The sequence below is a fragment of the Anomaloglossus baeobatrachus genome, chromosome 5, assembly GCF_048569485.1.
Source record: "Anomaloglossus baeobatrachus isolate aAnoBae1 chromosome 5, aAnoBae1.hap1, whole genome shotgun sequence".
Lineage (NCBI taxonomy): Eukaryota > Metazoa > Chordata > Amphibia > Anura > Aromobatidae > Anomaloglossus > Anomaloglossus baeobatrachus.
Genome location: NC_134357.1, coordinates 302666643 through 302691188, shown reverse-complemented (window position 1 = coordinate 302691188; position 24546 = coordinate 302666643). Strand labels below are relative to the sequence as shown.

The window sequence follows — 24546 nt, the reverse complement described above, 5'->3', positions numbered from 1 at the left end:
TGAAGATAGGACACTTTGATACAATGTAAAGTAGTCAGTGTACAGCTTGTATAACAGTGTAAGTTTGGTGTGCCCTCTGGATAACTCAACACATAGCCAATAATGTCTAAACCGCTGGCAAAAAAAATGAGTACACCCCTAACTGAAAATGTCCAAATTGTGCCCAAATTGTCAATATTTTGTGTGGCCATTATTATTTTCAAGCACTGCCTTTACCCTTGGGCATGAGTTCACTAGAACATCAAGGGAGCCACTGGAATCTTCTTCCACTCCTACATACTTCACGGAGCTGGAGGATGATTGCTCCCCTCCACCTTCCGTTTAAGGAGGCCCCACAGAATCTCAATAGAGTTTAGGTTTGGAGACATGCTTGGCCAGTCCTGCACATTTACCCTCAGTCTCTTTAGCAAGGCAGTGGTCATTTTGGAGGTGTGTTCGGGATTATAATGTTGGAATACTGCCCTGCGGCCCAGTTTCCCAAATGGGAGGGGGATCATGCTCTGCTTCAGTATGTCACAGTACATGTTGACATTTATGGTGCCCTCAATGAAATGTAGCTCCCCACAGCCAGCAGCACTCATGCAGCCCCAAACCATGACACCTCCACCACCATGCCTGACTGTAGGCAGGACAGACTTGTCTTTGTAATTCTCAGCCAGTTACCGCCACATGTGCTTGATACCATCTGAACCAAGTAAGTTTTATCTTAGTCTCATCAGACCACAGGACATGGTCCCAGTAATCCATGACCTTAGTCTGCTCATCTTCAGCAAACTGTTTGCAGGCTTTCCTGTGCATGATCTTTTTTTTATCTTTTTTTTATTTTTTTTTGTTAAATCAACAAGCTTTTGTTCAATATTATACCAAATGACAATATCAGAATAAACTCTTCACATGAACATTATACCTAAGAATAATAAGCGTACACAAGCATTGTTCACCTAAAAGAGATTAAACAGTATTCAATTTCCCTCCCCTATCCCCATTTCCCCCAAATGAACCCCACCCTCCCCATCAAGTGTGCAATTAACAAAAGGATTCCCAGTAGAACAAATAAAATATATTCATTAAAGTATCGGTAAATTAAAAAACACATCATTCGCCAATTCCTCAGATACCACTGCTGAACATCTGATCAAATCCCCCTATTATTTCCCATTGCTAACATATAACTTTTTTTCTCCATCAAATTGTGTTATTCAGACTCCTTATACAGTAACTTCATCTATTGATGGAGAAACACTTGCCAACCAATGCTTGGCAATAGATTTCGTAGTTTGGTAGAATATCTTACATATGCCCAACTGAAATGGAGAAGAGTTTCTGTCGCGGGCGGAGGGGCCGCGCTCGCTATGCTCTGGTCCGGGGCTGCTGCTGCTCGGTGGCTCGAGCGGTGGGCCGGACCCGGAGACTCGAGCAGCGCTCCTCGCCCACGAGTGAAAAGGGTTGGTTTGTTTGGGGAGATAGTTCGTGACGCCACCCACAGGTCGTGGTGATAATGGGCACCACCGCTGCTGGTGATGGGGATCCCGGAAACGATGGCAGGGAGCAACTAGTATGTTGGTTCCCCCTCCATGGGTAGGGGTTGGTGATCCCGGGGCCCGGTGGTGATACGGGGAGGCAGGGTAGCTGGGGTGCAGGGTTGCGGAGGCAGCGCGGCGCGCTGCCGGATGGCACTGTTGTACTCACTCAGGCACAGATTCACAGAGTCTCTGGTAAACCAAACGGCTGGATGGACGGGTCCCGCAGCCGGCTGCAGTGTCTTTGCTCTCCCCGGACAGGTTGATGGTGGCTGTCTTTCCCTGCACCATTGTAGATTGTATGACTCCGATGGTTTCCCACTGGTAGTCCGCTCCCCAGCCTGTATGTACCGAAGGAGCCCGTTTTGCCCGCAGGCGCTGGCCCTTGAATCTCTAGCCTATGGCGGTGGCTTTTTATCCTCACTGTGTGGACTGTTGCCTTCTGTCGGGTCTTGGGTGTGAGGAAACCCCTGGGGTCCCGGTCACTATCTGATTTGGTAGTGACCCTGGTCAGGGTCTGATGGCCCTGCCTTTGTGCTTGGTTCAGATCTGCTCCCCGGCTTGGTACCGGCAGGACACCGCCCGTCCCCGGTCCTACGGTTCCGCTGACCTGCGCCAACTCCTGCAGATGGCCACCACCGTCTGCCGACCTTGCTGACAGTGCCTGGGCTCCTACCCAGACACCAACAGTTTCTGTCCTCTCACTTTCAACTCCAACTCTAATCTGTTACTTTTCCCGCCTCAAGGCCTGTGAACTCCTCTGTGGGTGGGGCCACCACCTGGCTCCGCCCCACCTGGTGTGGAAATCAGACCCTGGAGGAGGCAACAAGGATTTTGTTTGACTGTTGTTGTCTAACCAGGGGAGGGTGTGTGTGTATGTGTTTGTGACTACCTGGCTATTCCAGGGCGTCACATTTCCATCATCCCCTAACAGACTCAAGACACAGAATTTAGGACTAAGTGGGATTTGAATGCAATAAATCTCCATAACTAGTCTACCAACCCTTTCTCAATACTTAGTTAAATGCGATGATGCTCCAAACATATGGATTAGGTTTGCCACTTCTATCCCACAACGTAGACAGCAGTCATCAGTTCTAAGACCACACTGCCCGTTGGGGAGCTGTAGACTCTGTAAATATGAAACAGTTGAGATCTTCTTTGGACCATGTTGAACGAAACCTTTCCTGTTGATTTTAGAATATCATCCCATTTTTCCAAAGAGACATGACCCACATCTCTTTTCCAATTTGCTTTAACTAGAGCCATAGGATCCCCCACTATTTTTGAAATATGAGTTATTATATAATAAAGAAATAATACCCTTAGTGGCTTTGGCCTCTACCACAAAATATAATAACCCATTAGATAAAATGATGAGGTCAGAGACAACTTCCTGGGATCTTATTGCGTGTCTCAGTTGCACGTACTTAAGGAAATCAAAATTGCGCAAACTAAACTCCTGTTTCAGATGTTCAAAAGAGCAAAAATGTCCATCAACGTATAATTTGTACAGATATTTCACATCCTACCTTCTCCCCTCACCAAACCCCTCCAAATGCTGTAATGCCATCAAGCCAGGGTTGTTCCAGATGGGAGTATATTTAGTACAATGCCGCATTCCCAACCATTTCTTGAAGACCCTCCAGATTTTATGTATCAGGAGGGTAGGGTAACATCTTAAAATGGCTTTAAATGTATGGGATTCCAAGAGTTCCAGCAAATGTTCACCTCACCCAAATATTTCAACATAAGTGTGCCGCCCCCGTGCTAGCAGCCGGCGCTGCTCGGGTCCGAGCCTTCTGGGGTGGTGGCTTGAGGGTCTCTGGACCCGGGGGTCTCGCGGACACGCCGAAGAAATGGGGGGACGTAGATGTACGGGCTAGGCGTAATAAGTTTGTGACGCCACCCACAGTGTGTGGTGAGGTGGGACACCACCGCTGCTGTTATGGGGCACCCGGGGGAGATGTTGTGCAGCAAGTTGTTAACCCCTCCGTGGGCAGGGATGGTGGCCCCGGGACCCAGTGGCTTGGTGCAGTGGATAGCGACCGCAGGGGGTGCTGGTGTACTCACTGTTAGTAAAACACACAAGTCTCTGGTAAACCAATTTGATGGTGGCCGGTGCCGTGGCCGGTTGCATTCAGGTCCCCCACCTGGCTGGTAGTCTCTATCTTTTTCCTGCACTGCTTTGTGTAAGGCGGACTTTCCTAGTGTGAAACTCAGGAATCCGCTCCCGGCTGGATGTGGCCTAAGGAGCTGTGCCCGCAGATGCTGGCCCGTGGGATCTATGGGCCCTGGCGGTGACCTCTTATCCCTAATCGGTGGGCTGTTGTCTTCTATGAGGGACTATGGGTGGGACAGGACCTCTAGTCCTGGCCTCAATCGGTTAATTAACCAGTCCGCTTGATTCCGGTTTCTGGCTTCAGGGTCCGAGTACCCCCCTTTTTTGCTATGCTTGGCGGGTCGGTTCCCCGTGTCGGTACCGGCGGGCTACAACCCTGTCCCGGTCCACCTTGGTTCTGCCGAGCCGTCTTCCCATCTCCTGCTGACGGAGACCACCGTCAGCCTCCTAGCCAGTGGCACCAGGGCTCCTACCCTGGTACCGTCCAACTTGAACTTTCTGCTGGAGCTACACTTAGCTCCAGCCCACACTCCTCTCCAAACTGAACTTCAGACTCAACTTGACTGGACTGACTGTGTTCCCCGCCCTGGGCTGTCTGGACCCCTGGGTGGGCGTGTCCCAACCACCTGGTCACGCCCACTGGTGTGTCTATCTTTCCCTAAGGGGGGTGACTAGGGTTTTCTGGTTGGCAATGTGTTTTCTAGTGAGGGAACGGTGTAATGCGGGGACCTAACTGTGACTACCTGGTTTTGCCAGGGCGTCACATAAGCACCCATGCTTTCTTTGTCCCTTTCAGAGCCCAGTCTCTAAAATGTTGAAATTGGGAAGCCAACTTATATGCCCATACATGTGGCAGTGCTAATCCACTCTGATCTTTAGGCAGCTTTAGCTTTTCAAATTTAATTCTAGGGATTCCCCTTTTCCAGAAGAAATCTCCAAGAATCCAAGTATGGAGTACATTCTGCATAAAATACATGGCATCAGTCGTATTTTAATGAGATTTATTCTGCCCAGAGCTGAGAAGGGTAATTTCCCCAAAACACAAGCTTTATGTCTCATCCTCAGCGCCATAGGGTAATGTGCATCATCTCTAGAAGAGGCTTTCTTCTGGCACAACAGCCAAGCAGACCAATTTGCTGCAGTGTGCGCATATGGTCTGAGCACTGACAGGCTGACCCTTTAACCTCTTCAGTAGAGATGAGCGAACCGGCCGTGGTTCGGCTCGAGTTCGGTTCGTCGAACGGAGGTCTCGTTCGAGTTCAGTTCGGCGAACGTTCGACGAACCGAACTCGAACCAATAGGAAATAATGGGAGGCAATCACAAACACATAAAAACGCATTTTAAATGTACACATACAGTTAATAAACATTGCCATAACACTTACCGGTCCCCGCGATCCCTCCTGCACTCTGTCTCCTGTCGCTATTCCATCCGATGATCGCTGAATCCTCCCGGTGACCAGCACTGCCAGCAGTGATGCAGGACCTATCGTGACGTCAAAATAGCCATATGACCAGTCACGTGGCTATTATCTCATTGGCTACAGACTGGTCACATGGCTTTGACGTCATGTCCTGTCCTAGGTCCTGTCATTACACTCTCCGGTACACGGTGCACATTTGTGTATCGCCGTGTACCGGCGACATGCTCTAGCACACGGTCGACTCCCCGTTACGTTAGGGACCGGCTGACACAGCCGGTCATTAACGGAGATCACCGTTGCCATAGCAACGCAGTTAGCGGTGACGTCACTGCTAACCGCGGCTCCGGGAATTACATGATCGGAGCACCGTTGCTATGGTAACACGTCTGTCAGCGTTACCGCTGTTACCGCTAACAGCCAGCAGCACTGATCACTCACGGAGTGAAGGCTGCACGCTGCTTCCCGTGCAGCCTTCACGGAGTGAAGGCTGCACGGGAAGCAGTGTCTTCCCCCATGCAGCAGTGATGGAGCAGAGCTGCATTTGTTGAACGAGAAAGACAGAAGACCATGGATCGTGGAGGGCTGACAGGGGGTAATAAAGATGGAGTCTCTAATGTGTCTGTGTATTTATTTCTATTAAACTATTTTTTCTCTGTGTGGTGTCTTTTTTTTAACCCTTTATTGGAGATTCTTAATGGCCGGGTCAACTGTGCCTGACATTAAGAATCTCTGGCTTAATACTAGCTAGTAAAACAAAGCTAGTATTAACTCATTATTACCCAACAAGCCACCCGGCTTCAGGGCTGTTGGAAGAGTTGGATACAGCGCCAGATGATGGCGCTTCTATGAAAGCGCCATTTTCTGGGGCGGCTGCGGACTGCAATTCGCAGCAGAGGAAACCTTGGGCTAACCTTGGGCTAACCTGTGCTGCGGATTCCAATCCCCAGCTGCCTAGTTGTACCTGGCTGAACACAAAAATGGGGCGAAGCCCACGTCATTTGTTTTTTAATTATTTCATGAAATGAAATAATTAAAAAAAAACGGGCTTCCCTATATTTTTGGTTCCCAGCCGGGTACAAATAGGCAGCTGGATGTTGGGGGCAACCGTACCTGCCTGCTGTACCTGGCTAGCATACAAAAATATGGCGAAGCCCACGTCATTTTTTTGGTGGGCAAAAAACTTCTGCATACAGTCCTGGATGGAGTATGCTGAGCCTTGTAGTTCTGCAGCTGCTGTCTGCTCTTCTCCATACAGACAGACAGCAGCTGCAGAACTACAAGGCTCAGCATGCTCCATCCAGGACTGTATGCAGAAGTTTTTTGCCCCCTGAAAAAATTATGTGGGCTTCGCCATATTTTTGTATGCTAACCAGGTACAGCAGGCAGGTACGGCTGCCCCCAACCCCCAGTTGCCTAATTGTACCTGGCTGGGAACCAAAACTAAAGGAAAGCCCTTTTTTTATTATTTCATGAATTTCATGAAATAATTAGAAAACAAATGACGTAGGCTTCGCCCCATTTTTGTGTCCAGCCAGGTACAACTAGGCAGCTGGGGATTGGAATCCGTAGCACAGGTTGGCCTGAGCTTTCTGGGCCCCACTGCTGCGAATTGCAGTCTGCAGCCGCCTCAGAAAATGGCACTTTCATAAAAGCGCCATCTTCTGGCGCTGTATCCAACTCTTCCAGCACCTGCCTGCTATACCTGGCTAGCATACAAAAATATGGCGAAGCTCACGTCCTTTTTTTGTAGTTTTTTGGCAAAAAAAATAAAAAATGCTTCCCTGGATTTTCCATTGCCAGTGAAGGTAACACCAAGCAGTGGGGGTTAGCAGCCAGTAGCTGCTTGGATTACCCTTAGCTAGCAATACAAAAAATGCAGCGGGAGTCCATATATATTTTTTTTAATTATTTATTTAAATAACTAAAAACAAAATGGACTTCCCTGTATTTTGATTGCTGGACATCACAGTGCTGTAAAAATAAATCTTTAAAAAAAATGACGTAGCGCTCCGCGGTATTTTTGATTCTCAGCACAGATAAAGCAGACAGCTATGGGTTGCCACCCCCATCTGCCTGCCGTTACCTTGGTTGGCAATCAAAATACAGGGAAGCCCATTAATTTTTTCTATTTAAAAAGTAGTTAAAAAAAAAATGACGTTGGGTCACCCCATTTTTGATAGCCAGCTAGGGTAAAGCAGACGGCTGTAGCCTGAAAACCACAGCTGGCAGCTTTACCGTGGTTGGGGATCCAATGTGGAGGTCCCCCCAGGCTCTTTTTTTATAATTATTTTATAAATATTAATAATTACACAAAAAAAGTAGGGTCCCCCCCAAATTGGATCACCAGCCAAGGTAAAGCGGACAGCTGTGGTCTGGTATTCTCAGGGTGGGAAGGTCCATAGTTATTGGGCCTTCACAGCCTAAAAATAGCAGGCCGAATGCACCCCAGATGTGGCGCATCCATTAGGTGCGCCAATCCTGGCGCTTCACCCCAGCTCATACCGTGGCCTGGTGCAGTGGCAAACGGGGTAATAAATCGGGTTGATACTAGCTGTAAAGTCACCTGAGATCAAGCCCAGCAGTTTGTGATGTCATGGCGTCTATTAGATACCCAACATCATAAACTATCAGTACTAACAAAAAAAAAATAGACAAAAGAAATTTATTTGAAAAAACAGTCCCCAAAACATTTCCTCTTTCACCAATTTATTGTAAGAAAAAAAATAAAAGGGTCCCACGACGACTCTGGACTGTCTAGAATATGGGGGGGAGACACTCAGGGAACGTATCCCCCATTTTCTAGGAGTGCAGACCCTTCATGTGAGGAGTGTGGGTGCAATGAATCTGCACTCACTCTCCCCGGGTCCACAGCAGCAGAGTCCATGTCGTAATGGTTGCTACCAAAGCTGCAATGCCCTGCTCATGAGGTAAGGGCATGCCTAATCAGGAGAACTATTCTACATTTCCAAATATTGGTATTTGCTGATATTATTGCTATATTGGGGATAGGATCTTGGAGATGGAATACCCCTTTAAGTACAGTTATCCAGCTGAATGAATACTTAACAACAGAGCTCGCTATTTAGATGTGTTTTCTTGTGGCGTATAACGGACTCTCATGTCTGGTAGTCGTTCAGCAGGGAAACTATAAAAGCAAATCTCTCCATTTGGAAATGTAGTATATAGCTCTCCTGATCAATTATGTTCCTTACCTCATGAGCAGGGCATTGCAGTAATAATAATAATTTATTCATTTATATAGCGTTATTAATTCTATAGCGCTGTATGTCTTTGGAGTGTGGGAGGAAACCCACGCAAACACGGGGAGAACATACAAACTCCTTGCAGATGGTGTCCTTGGTGAGAATTGAACCCAGGATCTCAGTGCTGCAAGACTGCAGTGCTAACCACTGAGCCACCGTGCCGCCCATTTAGCTTACAGATGCATAACCACCACTCACTGTGTCTGAACACAGGAAGCTGAGCTGACAGCCGCTCTGTGCATGCGGCAGCGTCTATTGTGAAGGAGAGGGCCGTGGGGGGATCAACGCTGCACAGGTACCGTGGGACACCGAGGAACACCGGTGGGGTCATAGGGGGTGACCTGGCAGGGCCTGGGGAGGAGTTTTCTGTCGCATGTGTCATGGCACATGCGACAGAAATCAGAGGAGTAAGGTGAATGCGGCCGGCGCGCTGCTGTGCGCGCGGCCATCTTGGATTTCTGGGAGGGCATCAGGGGGGGCACTTTGGCGACACCGGGGGACCGGAGGGGACCGGGGAGGAGATTTATCATGTTTGTTCATGCCAGATGGGAGATAAATAATTTTTTACCGGCGCTGTCATTTACTGTAACGTGATCATCGGTGTACGGTGTATACCTGTGATCACGTGAGCGGGGACCGGAAAAACCGTCCTGAATCATGATCTCCAGGGTCTCAGCTAGCCCTGAAACCCCGGAGATTTTCTGATGCTGGGGGGCGTTATTCACTTATTTCTGCCTGCTGTTTATAAACGGCAGATCAGAATAAGGCTACATTAACACGACCGATCCATTTTTGCGGTCTGCAAAAAACAGTCCGTTTTTTTTCACAGGTGCATCCGTGTGGCATCCGTTTCCGTTCCGTAGACGGTCCGTATGTCATCGATTCGTCATCCGTGTGCCTTCCGTTTTTTTTGTGTACTGCAAAAAAACTGAAGGAGGGAAAATACATAAATTTACCCAGGATCCATAGCTTCATCCTACATGAAGCGGTCACATGTTCACTCCAGTGCCATTTTCTACTGCTTTTCACAGCGTAGAGCGCTCTGGTGATTTTCTTGTGCTTGTGCACTTCATATCAGTCTTTTCTGTCATTATAATGGCAGAAAGACACATAATGTCCCACTCTCCTGCATTTTGTATTTTTGCACCCTTTGGTGCCTTTCATGTGGCACTAAGGGGTGCTTAGCTTTGTATTTAGCCAAAAAAATGAAAAAAAAAAATGACTTAGGGTTCCCCCTATTTTTGTAGCCAGCTAGGGTAAAGCAGATGGCTGCAGCCTACAGACCACAGCTGGCAGCCTCACCTTGGCTGGTAATCCAAAACTGAGGGCACCCACGCTGTTATTTTAAATTAAATAAATAATTAAAAAAAAAAAACACGTAGGGGTCCCCCCAAAATTGGATCGCCAGCCAAGGTAAAGCAGACAGCTGGGGTCTGATATTCTCAGACTAGGGAGGTCCATGGTTATTAGACTCTCCCCAGCCTAAAAATAGCAGGCCGCAGCCGCCCCAGAAGTGGCGCATCCATTAGATGTGCCAATCCTGGTGCTTCGCCCCAGCTCATCCCGTGCCCTGGTGCGGTGGCAAACGGGGTAATATATGGGGTTAATACCAGATGTGTAATGTCACCTGGCATCAAGCCCTGGGGTTTGTGAGGTCAGGCGTCTATCAGATACCCAACATCACCAACCCAGTCAGTAATAAAAAAAAATAGACGACAAACACATTTTTGTTTGAAAAAGCACTCCCCAATACATTCCCTCTTTAACCAATTTATTAGAAAGAAAAACAAATCCAGGTCTGGTGTAATCCAAGGGGTTGCCATGACGATCCACACTGTCCCAGTCAATGAAGAGCAGGATGTTCCCCATTGGCTGGGAGAGCAATGCAGTGACTTGAGCTAACATCAATGGGTCAGCCCAGGTCACTGCAGGGGATGACAAGTGCTGCTGTCAGCGATGTACATTACCTGCGCTGATCTCCTGCACTGCTGACAGCACCTGCCACTGAGTTCAATGACCGCCGCCTTCACAGCCAAGTATCTCGAGCGGCCCGTGACGTAACCGCTAGTCAGTCTCTGGTCGTAAGCGAGAGAAGGTGATGTGACAAGCGGCGGCCATATAGGACAGTGACAGCGCTGAGGTCGGGACTTCATCATCGCAGGTAAGCTGAGCGGGACCATGTGTGCAGAGTGCAGGTGGGCGGAGCCATGTGTGCTGGCGGCGGAGTGCGAAGTTGGGGGCGCTGAGGACGTCAGTGTCGTGGACTGCTTGGCTGGGGACAGGTGAGTGTGAGTGTGTGTGTGTGTGTGTACATGCCGCGTGCAGGAGGGGGCGGAGTGAGCTGAGCGGGGAAGTGTGGGCTTCCTGCACGTAACTAAGATAAACATCGGGTTACTAACCAAAGTGCTTTGCTTGGATACCCGATGTTTATCTTGGTTACCAGCTTCTGGCAGGCTGCCAGCGATGGCTCCTGCACACTGTAGCTGTAAAAAGCCCTGCTTTTTGCTGCTAGAACCGTTCTCGAACGTATCTAGAACTATCAAGCTTTAGCAAAAAGCTCGAGTTCTAGTTCGATCTAGAACAGCCCCCAAAATCACTAGAGCCGCGAACTGGAGAACCTCGAACCGCGAACCACGCTCAACTCTACTCTTCAGCAATGCTGGCAGCAGTAATACATCTATTTTGAAAAGACAAACTCTGGATATCACGCTGATCACATGCCCTCAACTTCTTTGGATGACCATGGCGAGGCCTTTTCTAAGTGGAACCTGTCTTGTTTAACCGCTGTATGGTCTTGGCCACCATGCTGCAGCACAGTTTCAGGGTGTTGGTAATCTTCTTATAGCCTAGACAATCTTTATATGGAGGAACAATTCTTTTTTTCAGATCCTCATACAATTCTTTGCCATGGGGTGCCATGTTGAACTTCTAGATGCAGTAAGGTGGAGGAAAAAAAGCTCAACCTATGGTTTTATCTGAGAAAGGATGATAAAAGAAATTAGATATGCTCACCTTGGCAGGTTCTGAGAGTCACAACCAACTGGAAATGACCGAAAATGACGGCTGCAGCAGCCCCACGAATGTAACAGCAAACACCAGGAGAAGAAGAATGGATATGATTGCCTCGCTGCCGTAGTCAGAGAAACATCCAGGAGTAGGTCAATAGCGATTTATTTCTACATGTTTCAGAGAGAACCATCTCATTCCTTAGGAAAATCCCAAATACAGGAAGGTGTACACAGCTGGGTATATAGGGAGCAGGTATCTCAAAGCATCGCCCCTTCAATTTTGAAAAAAAGGGCGCACTGTGAGATAAAACAGTATCAGAGAACACAAAACATCTCCATTATATACATAGATAGTTGATATGATACAAGCAATAAATATGTAAAGCACGCAAATGAAACTTTGCATCTGTACAATTGTACTGATATGGAAACTATTAAAAACAAGCAAACAAAAAATAATAATTTTTAAAAAGTATGTCTGTGGTCTAGAACCCCACTGTGATATGGAAGTTTTTTTGTGTATCAGTATGTAAGCCAACTGAGCTACTTGGATTAGTGGTTTCTGGTTGAGAAAAAAAGAGCGATCTGTAACTTGCACTATGAAAGTAAAATCTAAAAGGACAAGAATGGAACAAAGAAAAAAATCAAAAAATAACAACAAAAAACGCACACACACAAAAAAAAGTATGTACCTGATGAGATCGCAAACATACTGCAGATGAATGGATCAGCCCATTGTGATTTGTATTGCGATAAGGGGTGTAAAAACAGTGACTTAGTACCTGTGGATATATCCGCAGGTACATCTGCAGGTTTCCCGCAGCAGCTCGCCGGAATCCGCAGCGATTTTTAGCTGCGGTAGTACAGCGAAATAGCTGTGGTAAACCTGCTAACATTCATGCAACTTACCTGCAGAAGTCCCGGCCTCTATTTCCATAGTGGAGGGATGGGCTTTCCGCAGGTAATTCCGCAGAAATAATTGACATGCAATTACGTGCGGCTGTGGGACATCCATAGCATGTTCCGCAGCCGTACGTATCCGCAGCATGGACACAGCACTCCCCATGTCCCATAGGATATCATGGCGAGTGTCTGTACATGCTAAAACCTGCGTATTTATCTGGAAAATCCACGGATTTTCCGCAGATAAATCCGCAGGTTTAATCTCCCGTGGGCACATAGCTTAAGGATGTTTTATGCCTAGATACAAAAAGGAGGTATCTGTGCCCCTATTAGTAAACAGTAGCTGAACTAGGCGAAAAAATGTTGCTAGCAGCAACTGATCACTCCTGCATAGTCTTGTGCAGCAGCACTTTTAGTATATACAAGATGTTTTATGGATTTAGAAACCCTATGACCCGTAGGCAACTATTTTATTTAAATGAATTTATTTTAAATGTCATACATTTAAAAGCTATATATATATATATATATATATATATATATATATATATATATATATATATATATATAAAAATGGGTGTGTCAAATTTTGTGAAGATTGGGAAAAATCTCGAATAAAAAGTAGATTAATAGCTATATATCTAAAAAGGAAGGGGGGAGTTAATATATCAATTGTTGAACTTCTAGTGACCAGTATGAGAGTTTGTGAGTGATAACACCAAAAGGTAACACACCTGCTCCCCATTCATACCTAAGACCTTGTAACACTAATGAGTCACATGACACCAGGGTGGGAAAATGGCTAATTCGCCATTTTCACTTAGGGGTGTACTCACTTTTGCTTCCAGCAATTTAGACATTAATAGCTGTGTGTTTCGTTATTTAGAGGGCACACCAAATTTACACTGTTATGTGATGCCCCTGGACTAGTCAGGGTGTCACAGGGTACTGCACGCTCTTTATCTCTTAGTGCAGGACTCAACTCCCCATGGTTCTGGGTTCCCAACCTATAGTACTGCCTCCATCCGCATCCAAATCCCTACCACACCTCACACCACACCCTGCCAGACACACCAGTGGGCTGCTGAGCTGGAATAGGGCCACCCACCTAGGGGTCAGGCAAGCTGGTGGGAGGGAGGAAGTCAGTAAGAGGAAGTGGAGAGCAAAGCTTAGTCAGAGAAGTAGTAGCTCCCAAAGAGTGAGGAGCTGGGAGTTGGAGCTCCCGGAGAGTTACGGGTTGGCCCGCAGACGGTGGTCTGGGACCAGAGGAGTCAGAGACCCGGTCGCAGGGTATTGAGGCTGGGTGCCTGGACCCAATTTGGGAGGACGGGAGGCATCTAAGTCTAATAACCGGTCCGGGACCGAGAGCATGGAGGGTTACTGGACTTTAGGTTGGGGAGTAGCTTCAGGCAACCCAGCAATTAAAATGCGGAGGAGAGTGACTTTATGGACTGTCCCCAAGAAGCTCAGAGATTAGGGGCACTAGCACAATGAGGGGGATAGGGCTTTCCAACCCAAGCAGCCCACGGAAATCCCAAGCGTGAGAACTTGAGAGCACAGCTCCACTACAAACAGTAGGGAGCGGGGCCCGGACAGCTTTATGCCAACGGGCCAACAGAACACTTCAAATTTGTGTACGGAGGCAGGCTCCGGACCACCCGGCAATACTATAGGGGATGAATACTCGGACTGGCTACCCCAAGAGGGCAGCGGCATCCAGAGACTTGGTTTACCTTGTTGTCAGAGTCTGCTTTCCATCGCCAACATCGTCTGAGTGAGTACATGGTCCTCCCCTGCTTCCAATTCTGCACTACGCTCCCCACCACCTCCTTCATTCAGAGTCCCAGGGCCTCCCCTACCCGTGGAGGGAACGTCATCTGGCTGCTCCACTCCATCTTCCCCGGGTACTCCCATCGGCAGCGGCGGTACTCCCCTTACAGGTGGCGTCACTAACTATTATCCCCTGTAAATACTCCCCTTTTCTTTTGAAATGGCCGTAAGCCCCCGGGTCCGGAGACCCTCGAGCCACAGCAGCAGCAACCCCTGGATCCGAGCAGTTCGACCACTGCAGGGGCGGCACAGGTACACAAGCTGTACATTGACTACTTTATATTATATCACGGTGTCATAATTTCAGTGTTGTCCCATGAAAAGCTATCATAAAATATTTACAAAAATGTGAGGGGTGTACTCACTTTTGTGATGTACTGTGTGTCACAAGCTCTGAATACATTTGTGTGAGCGCAAATACTAAGCTCTCATAGAGATGTATTGATTTGTGACCTCAGGCACGGTCCATGAAACATTGGAGCTGCCTGCAGATCACAAATCGCCGGACACCGACCAAAGCGGCGGTAATAGAAGATGAAACCGCCGGAAAGTGAGTAGGGGGCAGGGGGCTTAGATTTTATGCACCATTCAAGTAATGCATTAAAAAAAACACTGGACTGGTGCTTTAATGAAATTCACAGATCCTGGCAAATTTGAACAATTTGTAAATTGATTCCAGTATGCATTTTACAGCCGATTCTGCTTCTGGGTCCAATCATTGCTGTGCTGCCCGGTAACCACCGCTGACTAAAAGGACCTTCCGTGATGTCATAACCATGTGACCAGTCAGGTGTGAATGTTGCATTACCTCATTGGCTACAGACTGGTCACATGGGTATGACGTCTCACAGGTCCTGTTAACTGAACTTGGATTGTCACTGTGCGAGTGTCGCATCGCATCACGGCGCACAATCTCCTGACAGCAGCGGGTCAGCTGCATGTGTTCCAATGCAGCTGATGCGCTCCTGTCCGGAAAGTGTCAGGTGCTGGGTGATGCAATGCAAGACTGCACAAGTCATACCCTCACTGTCAGCTTGCTTGATGTAGCACAGCTGACATGGCTCTCTGTGCTTCTCACTTTGTATAGACTGTAAAATATATAGAAGCTCGGGCACACAATATGTAACCAAGGAAAAAGGAGAATGTATATTTCTTTTGATCTGCTTTTATTCGTGCAAAGGTTTGAAACAAAAATAACGTTTCGGCCTAGGTACAATGCCTTCATTGTATTCTCAGATGGTACTAAGCCCGAAATTCATGGTGTCACAGCAAATTAGACATGGCCACCATGGATTTCTAGTAAACAGTAAAAAAAAAACCCACAACACAGAGAAATTTTTATTATTAGAAATAAAACAAAAAAAATTTTAGAGACTCCATCTTTATTATAAAAAAATCCTTAGTCCAACGTAATCCACAGGTAGAGCATTGTCAGCTCTGCTTCATCATTCTGCACAGACAGCGTCTATACAGTGTGAGAAGCAGCGAGAGCATTGTCAGCTCTGCTACATTGCTCTGTACAGAGAAAGAAGCAGGCTGACAGTGAGGGTATGATTGCACTTGCATCTCACATTGCATCACCCCGCACCTAACTCTCTCCGGACAGGAGCGCCTCAGCTGCATGGAAACACATGCAGATGACCCGTTCCTGTCGGGAGAGTGTGCGCCGTGATGCGATGCGACAATCGCACAGTGACAATGAAAGTTCAGTTACAGGACCTTTGTTGACGTCATAGTCTTGTGACCAGTCTGTAGCCAATGAGGTAATACAACATTCACACCTGACTGGTCACATGGCTATGACGTCACAGAAGGTCCTTTAGTCACTGGTGGTTACCGGGAGGGCACAGCAATGATCGGACGCGGAAGTAGAAGCGTCCGGGAGACACAATCTGCACGACGCGTCGTGGGACCTGTAAGTATATGATCATAATGTTTTTTAATAATGTGCTTTTTTATACTCCTGGGCCCAATCTGTAACACGAGCTTCCCAGGAAAGCTCGTGATCGGGATTGTGTACACGATCACTATGTGATCGCTACAATCCCGGATCTTTGCAAATTGGGATCGCCCATCACTGCTTGTCACATATAAAAATGTTATTAACCTGCTGTTATTGGGTTAATCTTCAAATTTATAGCATTTGGAGCTGCTCGGTGCTTAATTCTCCTGGCGGGATTTGGATTTCAGTAATGGGGAGAGGCCAGCGCAGGTTCAGTAACCACTCTGTGAATTGAGAGTGACGGCTGTAACCATGCCCACGTACTGATGGACAACCACTCGGCCTTAGAACCAGCTGTCAGTAAGTAATGGGGGCGTGAATACAGCTATCGCTCTCAATACACAGAGTGGTAACTGAACTGACACCAGCCCCTCCCCTATGACTGAAACGCCAATGCTGCAGGGAGAATTAAAGTTTTTTATCCTTCTGGCAGCGGAGTTCAATGTGCAGGTGCCGTGTCGGTTTTAAATTCTATTGACTTGTAGATTAACCCCATAACTGCAGATTAATAGCATTTTTACACATGACAGGTTCCCTTAAGTATAGGTGTTCAGAGCACACAACTCACTCATCATTGCAGATAGGAACAATAAGGCCAAATCTGAATGTGGTGTGCTAGTACAGTGCTGAAGAGCATAGAAAATATGATTGGAATTCTGATTCTGTGAATAATAATGCATACATTCAAGTGATAGGGAGGTGCAGGAGCTTCATCGTCTTTATGACTGTGAATTGACTGATCCTTGATATACTGCAGTACAGCACCTAAACCCCCATATTTTTCATGCTTGATGCACTGCAAACAGCCATGCGCTGTAGGGCAAATTGGGGACTTAGGCTCAGGATGGCTTAAGACCCTAGATACTGAAACCTCTCATTAAGACACCTAGAGTGACGGACAGGTGGTGCTGCGGAGTTGGCCTACTCCAACTCAGGAGACAAAGATTGGACAGGAGCAGTTTGAGACTCAGGGGAACGCCGAACCGTAACATTTGCATTGGCGAGTTTGTTAACAGACTCGTATCAAATCGGACATGTCTCCGTGTTTTGGTGTCGACCATTCTGTGTGAAAAAATGCAACTACCCCATAGACTATAAAAGGTATAAATTCTCTCTGTGGAAAACACTGATAGAACTCATGCGTGAAAGTCTGACATTTAAATGAGCCCTCACAGATGTTTCTCTTCTAGATACTTTCCAGTTTGGATAAATATGTCACAGTCTCTAAGACGAAATGACACGATTTCCATGACTGTGCCTACTTCAGGTGACCAGAGTGTACAGGAGGAGTGCATACTTTTGCCATTGATACCTTTTAAAAACTATCGGAGAAGTTCATGCATGGAGAAGGCTCCATCATTGTGTCAAAGTAGAGCTGGTGGTCAGTATCAAATTATTCTACCTCTATTTGCAGGTACTTATAGGGAATCGTTGATTATGTAATTTGCATAGACTGTATAGAATGATGCAAACTGGCAGTTCTGCTGCACACGGCATAAGTTGTGACTTTAGTTTACATCATCTAGGGGAAATATTCAGTTTGCTGCCCTTGCTCTTTACTTAAAGGGAACCAGACAGGTCCCGTTTGCCCTTCAACCGAACAGCATTCATACCTGTATGTCAAAATTCCCTCCCTAACCAGCCCTGTATAATGTTATTTACTAAATCAATGTAAAAAAAAAAGATTTACAAATTGCCCTGTTCCTATGCTAATTAGGGTTTTGACTAGTCGATGGGGCATTAGATCCCCCGACTAGTCGGCCCTTCTTCTGTGTTATTCTGCTCCTGTGAGACGTCACCGCCAGCTCCTTGAAATCTCGTGCATGTGTCGCGGGCGGGGAGGAGGGTGTCAGCACACCGCGCTCACCCCTTCTGCTCGGGTCCGGCAGCTGCTCCTGGTGGCTCGAGCTGTGGGCCGGATCCCGGGGTTTCTCGAGCGACACTCCTCGCCCGTGAGTGAAAGGGGGTTTGTTGGGTGTGGGGATTGTTATAGTTCGTGACGCCACCCACGGTTGTGGTGATTGCACCACCGCTGCTCAGTATGGGGGTCCCGGGGATGGTGATGCGGAGCAGCCAGGTGTTGTGTTGCCCCTCCGTGGGTAGGGGTTGGTGATCCCGGGGCCCAGTGATGAGATGTAAAGTGTAGGGCCCGGTGGGCGCAGGGACGCGGGGGCAGCGCTGTGCCTTGCGGCACTGTGGTACTCACTCAGCCTGAGACGTGGACACAGTTTGTACGGTAAACCAAATGGCTGGTAGGACGGTCCCACAGACGGCTGCACCTGCACTCCCGGTAGGTGACGGTGATGTCCCTCTTCCTTGCACCTTTGTTTGACTTGTGGTATCGGTGGATTCCCTCCGGTTACCCGCTCCCCGGCTGCAATCTGGGCCGGAGGAGCTCTACACTTTGCCCGCAGGCGCTGGCCCTGAGAAACTGGTGCCGTGGCGGTGGCGGTGTCTCTCCAATACGGGTTGGGCTGTTGCCTTCAATCGGGACTTGGTTGTTGGGGGAGCTGCGTCCCCGTCACTGATGGATTCGGCAAATTTGGCGACTCCTAGCCTTGCCGGGGTCCGAGAGGCCCCTGCCCTGGTGCTGACTGTCCTTCGGAACACTGCTCCAGACCACCGGGCACACAGCCAACGGGGTCCTTCCAGGAACTTCCAAACGGTCCCCCTCCAGACAGTCACCGCCGTTGCTGACCTTGCTGTTCTGGCCCTCCACAAAGCTGGACCCTTCAGGCTTTCTTTCTCTTCTGTCACTTCACTTGCTTTCCTCCTTTACTACTTTCACTTTCACTTAACTCCTCTACTTAGCTCCTCACTCCTGCTCCTCCCTGAGCTCAACTCTCTGTTGTTACTCCTTCCACTTCCTCCTCCTGGACTCAACTGCCTGGTTTCTTCCTGCCTCCAGAGCTGTGAGCTCCTTGGTGGGCGGAGCCAACCGCCTGGCCCACCCCCTGGTGTGCATCATCAGACTCCTGGAGGAAGGCAACAAGGATTTGTAGGTTAGCTGTGATGTGCCTACCTGGAGTGTGGGGTGTGGTGGTGTGTGACCTGTGTCCCCTGGCTTGCCCAGGGCGACACATTCCCCCTTAGCAAAATGCAGACCGTCCGCGGGCTGCCGTCCTACACCGGTTTTATTTTTCTGTAAAAAGGGGTAACAAGGTTAAGAAAACATAAATAACATTTTTAATCATAACTCTTCCCAAGACGGGAGGCACATTTACTTAAACGTTGCAACGGTATACGGTCACGGTTTCCGCTCTCTCCCACCCAAGCAACCTGGCCCTGATGCTGCCCCTAAAACCCAGGCAGCACCCCTTGACCCACAGTCCAGCACAAGTTACCCGAGCGGGATCTGTCCTGCCCCTCCAGAGGGTGGCCACCGGTTCCTTTGGTGGCTGGGCCCTGGCCTGCTCTGCTCAGGGCCCTCCCTCCAACCTGCCTCTCCGGAGACGGTATTGCGGAAACGGTAACGTACCCAACATATTTACAAGCCACTTAACGTTTGTGGTTGCCCTGCAAGTTCACGGGCTTGTCCATGGATAGTTCCCATGCAAATAAACTTTAAACGGTCCCCACGGGGACAACGGTGCCGGCTCCTGCCGGTTCAAATCACAAAGCAAATCAGGTAACTTGTTCGGTAATTTTCATTTTCCTTATTATTCTTTTGCAAACTTTCAAACAACAACAACACTCTTTTACATTTGCGGACCCCTTTTACTCATAGAACGGTCTCCCTGTACCTAAGTGGGGGTCTACCTAGGTTGGAACGGGTGGACCTTCGGGGCCCGGTGTCAGTTGTGCTAGACAGTGGGGTAGAGGGAACAATTGGTTCCTCCTCCCTGCTATAGTGTGGAGCAGGCGGAGGTGCAGAGGGGCTGGGTACAGGTTCATCCCTGGGCACTGGCACTGGTTCTGGCTCACGGTTAACCGCTTCCACTACTTCTTCATCCACGGGTTGTGGGAACAGTATCACTGGAAGTATCACCGCGCCGTTCTGTGTAGGCCAGTCTGCTGGGAAGTCACCCATTACAGTGTGGATTACCTCTGCTGCCTTCTCCACTGGTGGAGGAATCGGTACTTCAGCCTCTGCCTTCAGCGCTGGGGGGCATTTTTTTAGATGGTCCCGGGAAACTGTGGCTAGGGTGCCCCCTTGGTCACGACTGATCTGGTAGGTTTTTCCATCTCCCCATTCTGTGGGTTGTATGACATAAGGGACTTGCTCCCACTGATCATCCAGCTTGTGGGTTTTTCTCTTCCGTTTCAGCACCACATCTCCTGGCTGGAAAGGACCTGCGGGCGCCTTCTGGTTGAACCGGTGCTCTTGCTGCTCTCGACTTCGACTGAGGTTTTTCTCCACATACTCCTGGATTTGCCGGTAATGTGCCCTCCTCCGACTTTCCCACTCCGCCGTTGAAGGGAGTGCTTCCGGAGCTTCCAACCCCATCTCCAGATCCACCGGCAGGCGGCCAGGCCGAGCCCTCATCAAATACGCTGGGGTGCATTTCGTCGAGCTGGACGGGATATTATTGTACATGTCGACCAAGTCAGGTAGCTTTTCCGGCCACATGTTCCGTTCTTCCAGCGGTAACGTCTTGAGGAGCCCCAGGACCAAGTGGTTCATTTTCTCGCACATGCCGTTGGTTTGGGCGTGGTACGGAGTGGTCCGGATCTTCTTGCAGCCGTACAACTGACAGAATTCGTGAAACACCTCTGCTTCAAAAGCCGGGCCTTGGTCAGTTAGCACCTTCTCGGGGTACCCATGGGGTCGGCAGAAATAAGCCTGGAACGCTCGAGCAGCGGTTCGACCAGTTAGGTCCTTAACGGGGACTACCACCATAAATCTTGAGTAGTGGTCTACCATGGTCAATGCGTAGGTGTACCCACTTCGGCTAGGGGTGAGCTTGACATGGTCCAGGGCGACCAGTTCCAGCGGCTGATGGGTAACGATGGGATGTAACGGTGCTCTCTGGCTAGTCTCGTCCTTTCTCCTCAGTGTACAAGGACCGCACTCTCGGCACCAGGCTTCCACCGATTCACGCATCCCACTCCAATAGAACCGCTCCCTCAACAGCATCTCCAGCTTTTTCCACCCGAAGTGGCCAGCTCCATCATGGCCGCAGGACAGTAGCGACCTCAGCTTGAGGGACAATCAACTGGCATATTTTCTCATGGGTTTTTGGGTTGATCAGCTCACGGCACAGCCTCCCTTGGTGTAGGTAGAGCCGTTTTCGTTCTTTCCACAAGCGTTGGGCTTCGGCTGGAGCGCCAGGGTCTATTCCCATGGCGCCTTGTTCCACCAGAGTCTTGACAAGGCGGACAGCCGGCGCTTGGTCCTGGGCATCCTGCCATTCTTGACTGGGCCGCGGGTCCAGATCTACCCTCTGCTGGCATACTTGTACCCTCTCAGTAGGCGGCTGGTGAAACGCAGGCAACTCGATCTCCTCGAGGTCGTCATCCTCGCACCCCTCTTCCGACAAATGGGGCATCCGGGAGAGGGCATCAGCATTTATGTTGACACGACCAGCTCGGTACTTTATGGTGAAATCATAGTTGGCTAGCCGAGCTACCCACCGCTGCTCCAGCGCGCCCAACTTGGCCGTGTTCAGGTGGGTCAGCGGATTGTTGTCCGTAAACGCAGTGAAGGTTGCTGCCGCCAGGTAGTGGCGGAACCGCTCCGTGATAGCCCATACCAACGCTAATAGCTCAAGCTTGAAGGAGCTATAATTCTCGGGGTTCCTTTCGGTCGGCCGGAGTTTTCGGCTAGCATAGGCAATCACCTTCTCCTTTCCATCTTGGACCTGGGAGAGGACCGCTCCTAGCCCCACGTTACTGGCGTCCGTGTGGAGGATAAACGGGCGCCCATAGTCAGGGTACGCCAGGACCTCTTCTCCGGTCAAGGCCGCCTTCAACTGGCAAAAGGACTCCTCATGCTTGTCCTCCCACAACAGTGGGGCTCCAATGGGTCTACCACCTTTGGTCTGTCCCACGAGGAGATCTTGCATGGGGGCAGCCATCTTCGTGTACCCTTTAATAAAGCGCCGATAGTACCCTACCAGACCCAGAAACTGCCTTACTTCCCTCACTGTAGTTGGTCTCGGCCAGCTCTGGATGGCAGTAATCTTCTCAGGGTCGGGGGCGACACCATCCGCACTCACCACATGCCCTAGATATTGCACCCTGGGTTTCAGCAGGTGGCATTTTGAGGGCTTCAACTTCATCCCGTACTTGGCAAGGGACGCGAACACCTCGGCCAGGTGCTCCAGATGGGCTTCATATGTCTGGGAATAAACAATCACATCATCCAAATACAGCAGGACGGTCTCGAAGTTTAAATGTCCCAGACAGCACTCCATCAACCGTTGGAAGGTCCCGGGGGCATTGCACAGCCCAAACGGCATGCTATTGAATTCGCAGAGCCCCATCGGGGTGGTGAAGGCGGTCTTCTCCCGGTCCTCCGGGGCCACAGCCACTTGCCAGTATCCGCTGGTGAGGTCAAGGGTCGAGAAGTAGTTTGCAGTTCTTAGTGCAGCCAAAGACTCTTCAATACGAGGTAAGGGATAGGCATCTTTATGGGTTATCTGGTTGATTTTCCGGTAGTCCACACACATCCGCATGGTACCATCCTTCTTCTTGACCAGTACCAACGGAGCGGCCCAGGGACTACAGCTGTCCCGAATAACCCCTGCCTCCTTCATATTCCTCAACATATCTTTGGCACACTGGTAATGTGCAGGGGGAATAGGTCTATACCTCTCTTTGATAGGGGGATGTTCACCCGTGGGAATGTGGTGTTGGACCCCCTTGATCTGCCCAAAGTCTAGGGGGTGCTTACTGAAAACCTGCTCGTACTCCTGCACCACCCTGTATACCCCTGCCCTGTGATGTGTAGGGGTATCATCAGTGCCTACATGTAACTGTTGATGCCACTCCTTTGTGTCCCCCTGGGGTGGGGGAGTGCTGACGGTAGGTGGGAGTGTGGATGGACTGGCTTCATGGATAGTGTGAGGGTCCAGGGTGAGCAGCTTGGCAATGGTGGCATACCGGGGGAGCCTGACTTCTTCCTCCCCACAATTCAACACTCTCACGGGCACTCTCCCTTTCTTCACATCTACCAGCCCTCGGGCGGCTACTACAGTGGGCCAGTGCTCGGAAGGCATGGGCTCCATCATCGCAGGGTAGTCACGCCCCTGAGGCCCTACTGCTGCCCTACACCAAATCATCATCTCACTCCTAGGGGGCACAGTCAATGGAGCAACATCCATCACTCTCACTCCACCAATCTCCCCTCCGGTTGAGCTTACATGCTGGCGGTACATCAGGGCGCGGATCTCCCGCTGCACAGCCCTCTGCCGGCTCCCCGCCGCTGTGGCGGCTAGCTGTTGCAATAGGTTCAACACATCAACCATGCAGTGTTCCATCACATTGGTTCCCAGCACTATTTTCGGGTTATGATCACTGGGTTCATTCATGATCACAATCATACCCTGGTGTTGCAGTTCAGCTTGCCCCACTGTCATAGCCACTTGTTTATACCCCACCTGGGTCAATGGAAGTCCATTAGCGGCAATCAAATTTATACTATTGTCTGGAGGCGCCAGCTCGTCTGTGGCCCAATACTGCCGATACAACGTGTACGGTATGGTAGTTACCTGTGATCCAGTGTCCAAGAGAGCCATCACTGGTATGCCGTCCACAGCCACGGGGATGATAGGGCGGGCCCCGACATATCGATCTCGCCAGTCCGGGGGGCCACGGTGTTCTACTCCTGAGGATTGGCCCGGGGCCCCAGGGGTTGCTCGTTTAACGGGCACTGTCGGTAATAATGGCCCGGCTTACGGCACTTGTAGCAGATTGGGGGTCTGCTCCGCGGGTTGTTAGCGCTTCTCCGCTGCATCCAGGGAACATCTTCGGGACTGTCAGCAAGCTATATCTGCGCTGGAGGCTGAGATCTGGTCAGAGGTTGTAGCGCAGCAAGGATCTTGGCAAGGTCTCCGTCCATGCGATGGACCTGGGCTGCCAGTTCTTCCACTGTGCTGCTCGGGGCTGCAGGTATTAAGGAGGTTGGTTTGGCTGGGGCCGCCACAATGGGAGCTGTCTCGATGGGCCACGGGACGGGTTCCAGAACTTCAGCAGCTGGGGGCTGTAGTGCCTTGATAGCCCGCTCCTTTAACACAGCAAAGTCCACATCAGGGTGTTCCAGGGCGCACAGCCGGAGTTGTTTACGATCCTCAGGGGACCTCATCCCCTGCGCAAATTGCTCCACTAACATCTTGTTGCTATCCGCCTCATTAATAGAGTTCACCCGCTTCAGCGTGCGGAGGGCTGTCTGCAGACGTAGAGCATAGTCCCGAATGCTATCCCCAGCTCGTTGCCGGCACTGGTAAAACTGCATCCTCAGCTCAGCTTCAGTCCGGGTCTCGAAGGCAGTCTGTAGCTTCTCGAAGATGGTGGCTACAGAGAGCCGGTCTCCC

At 49.6% G+C, this 24546-nt stretch overlaps 1 protein-coding gene across 1 annotated transcript in view; it reads left to right on the top strand.

Moving 5' to 3' along the window:
• The window catches only part of LOC142312750 (polycystin-1-like), a 258417-nt gene that overhangs the window by 54555 nt on the left and 179316 nt on the right, over window positions 1–24546 (top strand). Inside the window, exon 7 of the mRNA XM_075351738.1 lies at window positions 17263–17453. Within this exon, the coding sequence (XP_075207853.1) occupies window positions 17263–17453 (191 nt within the window). The remainder of the gene's footprint in view (window positions 1–17262; window positions 17454–24546) is intronic.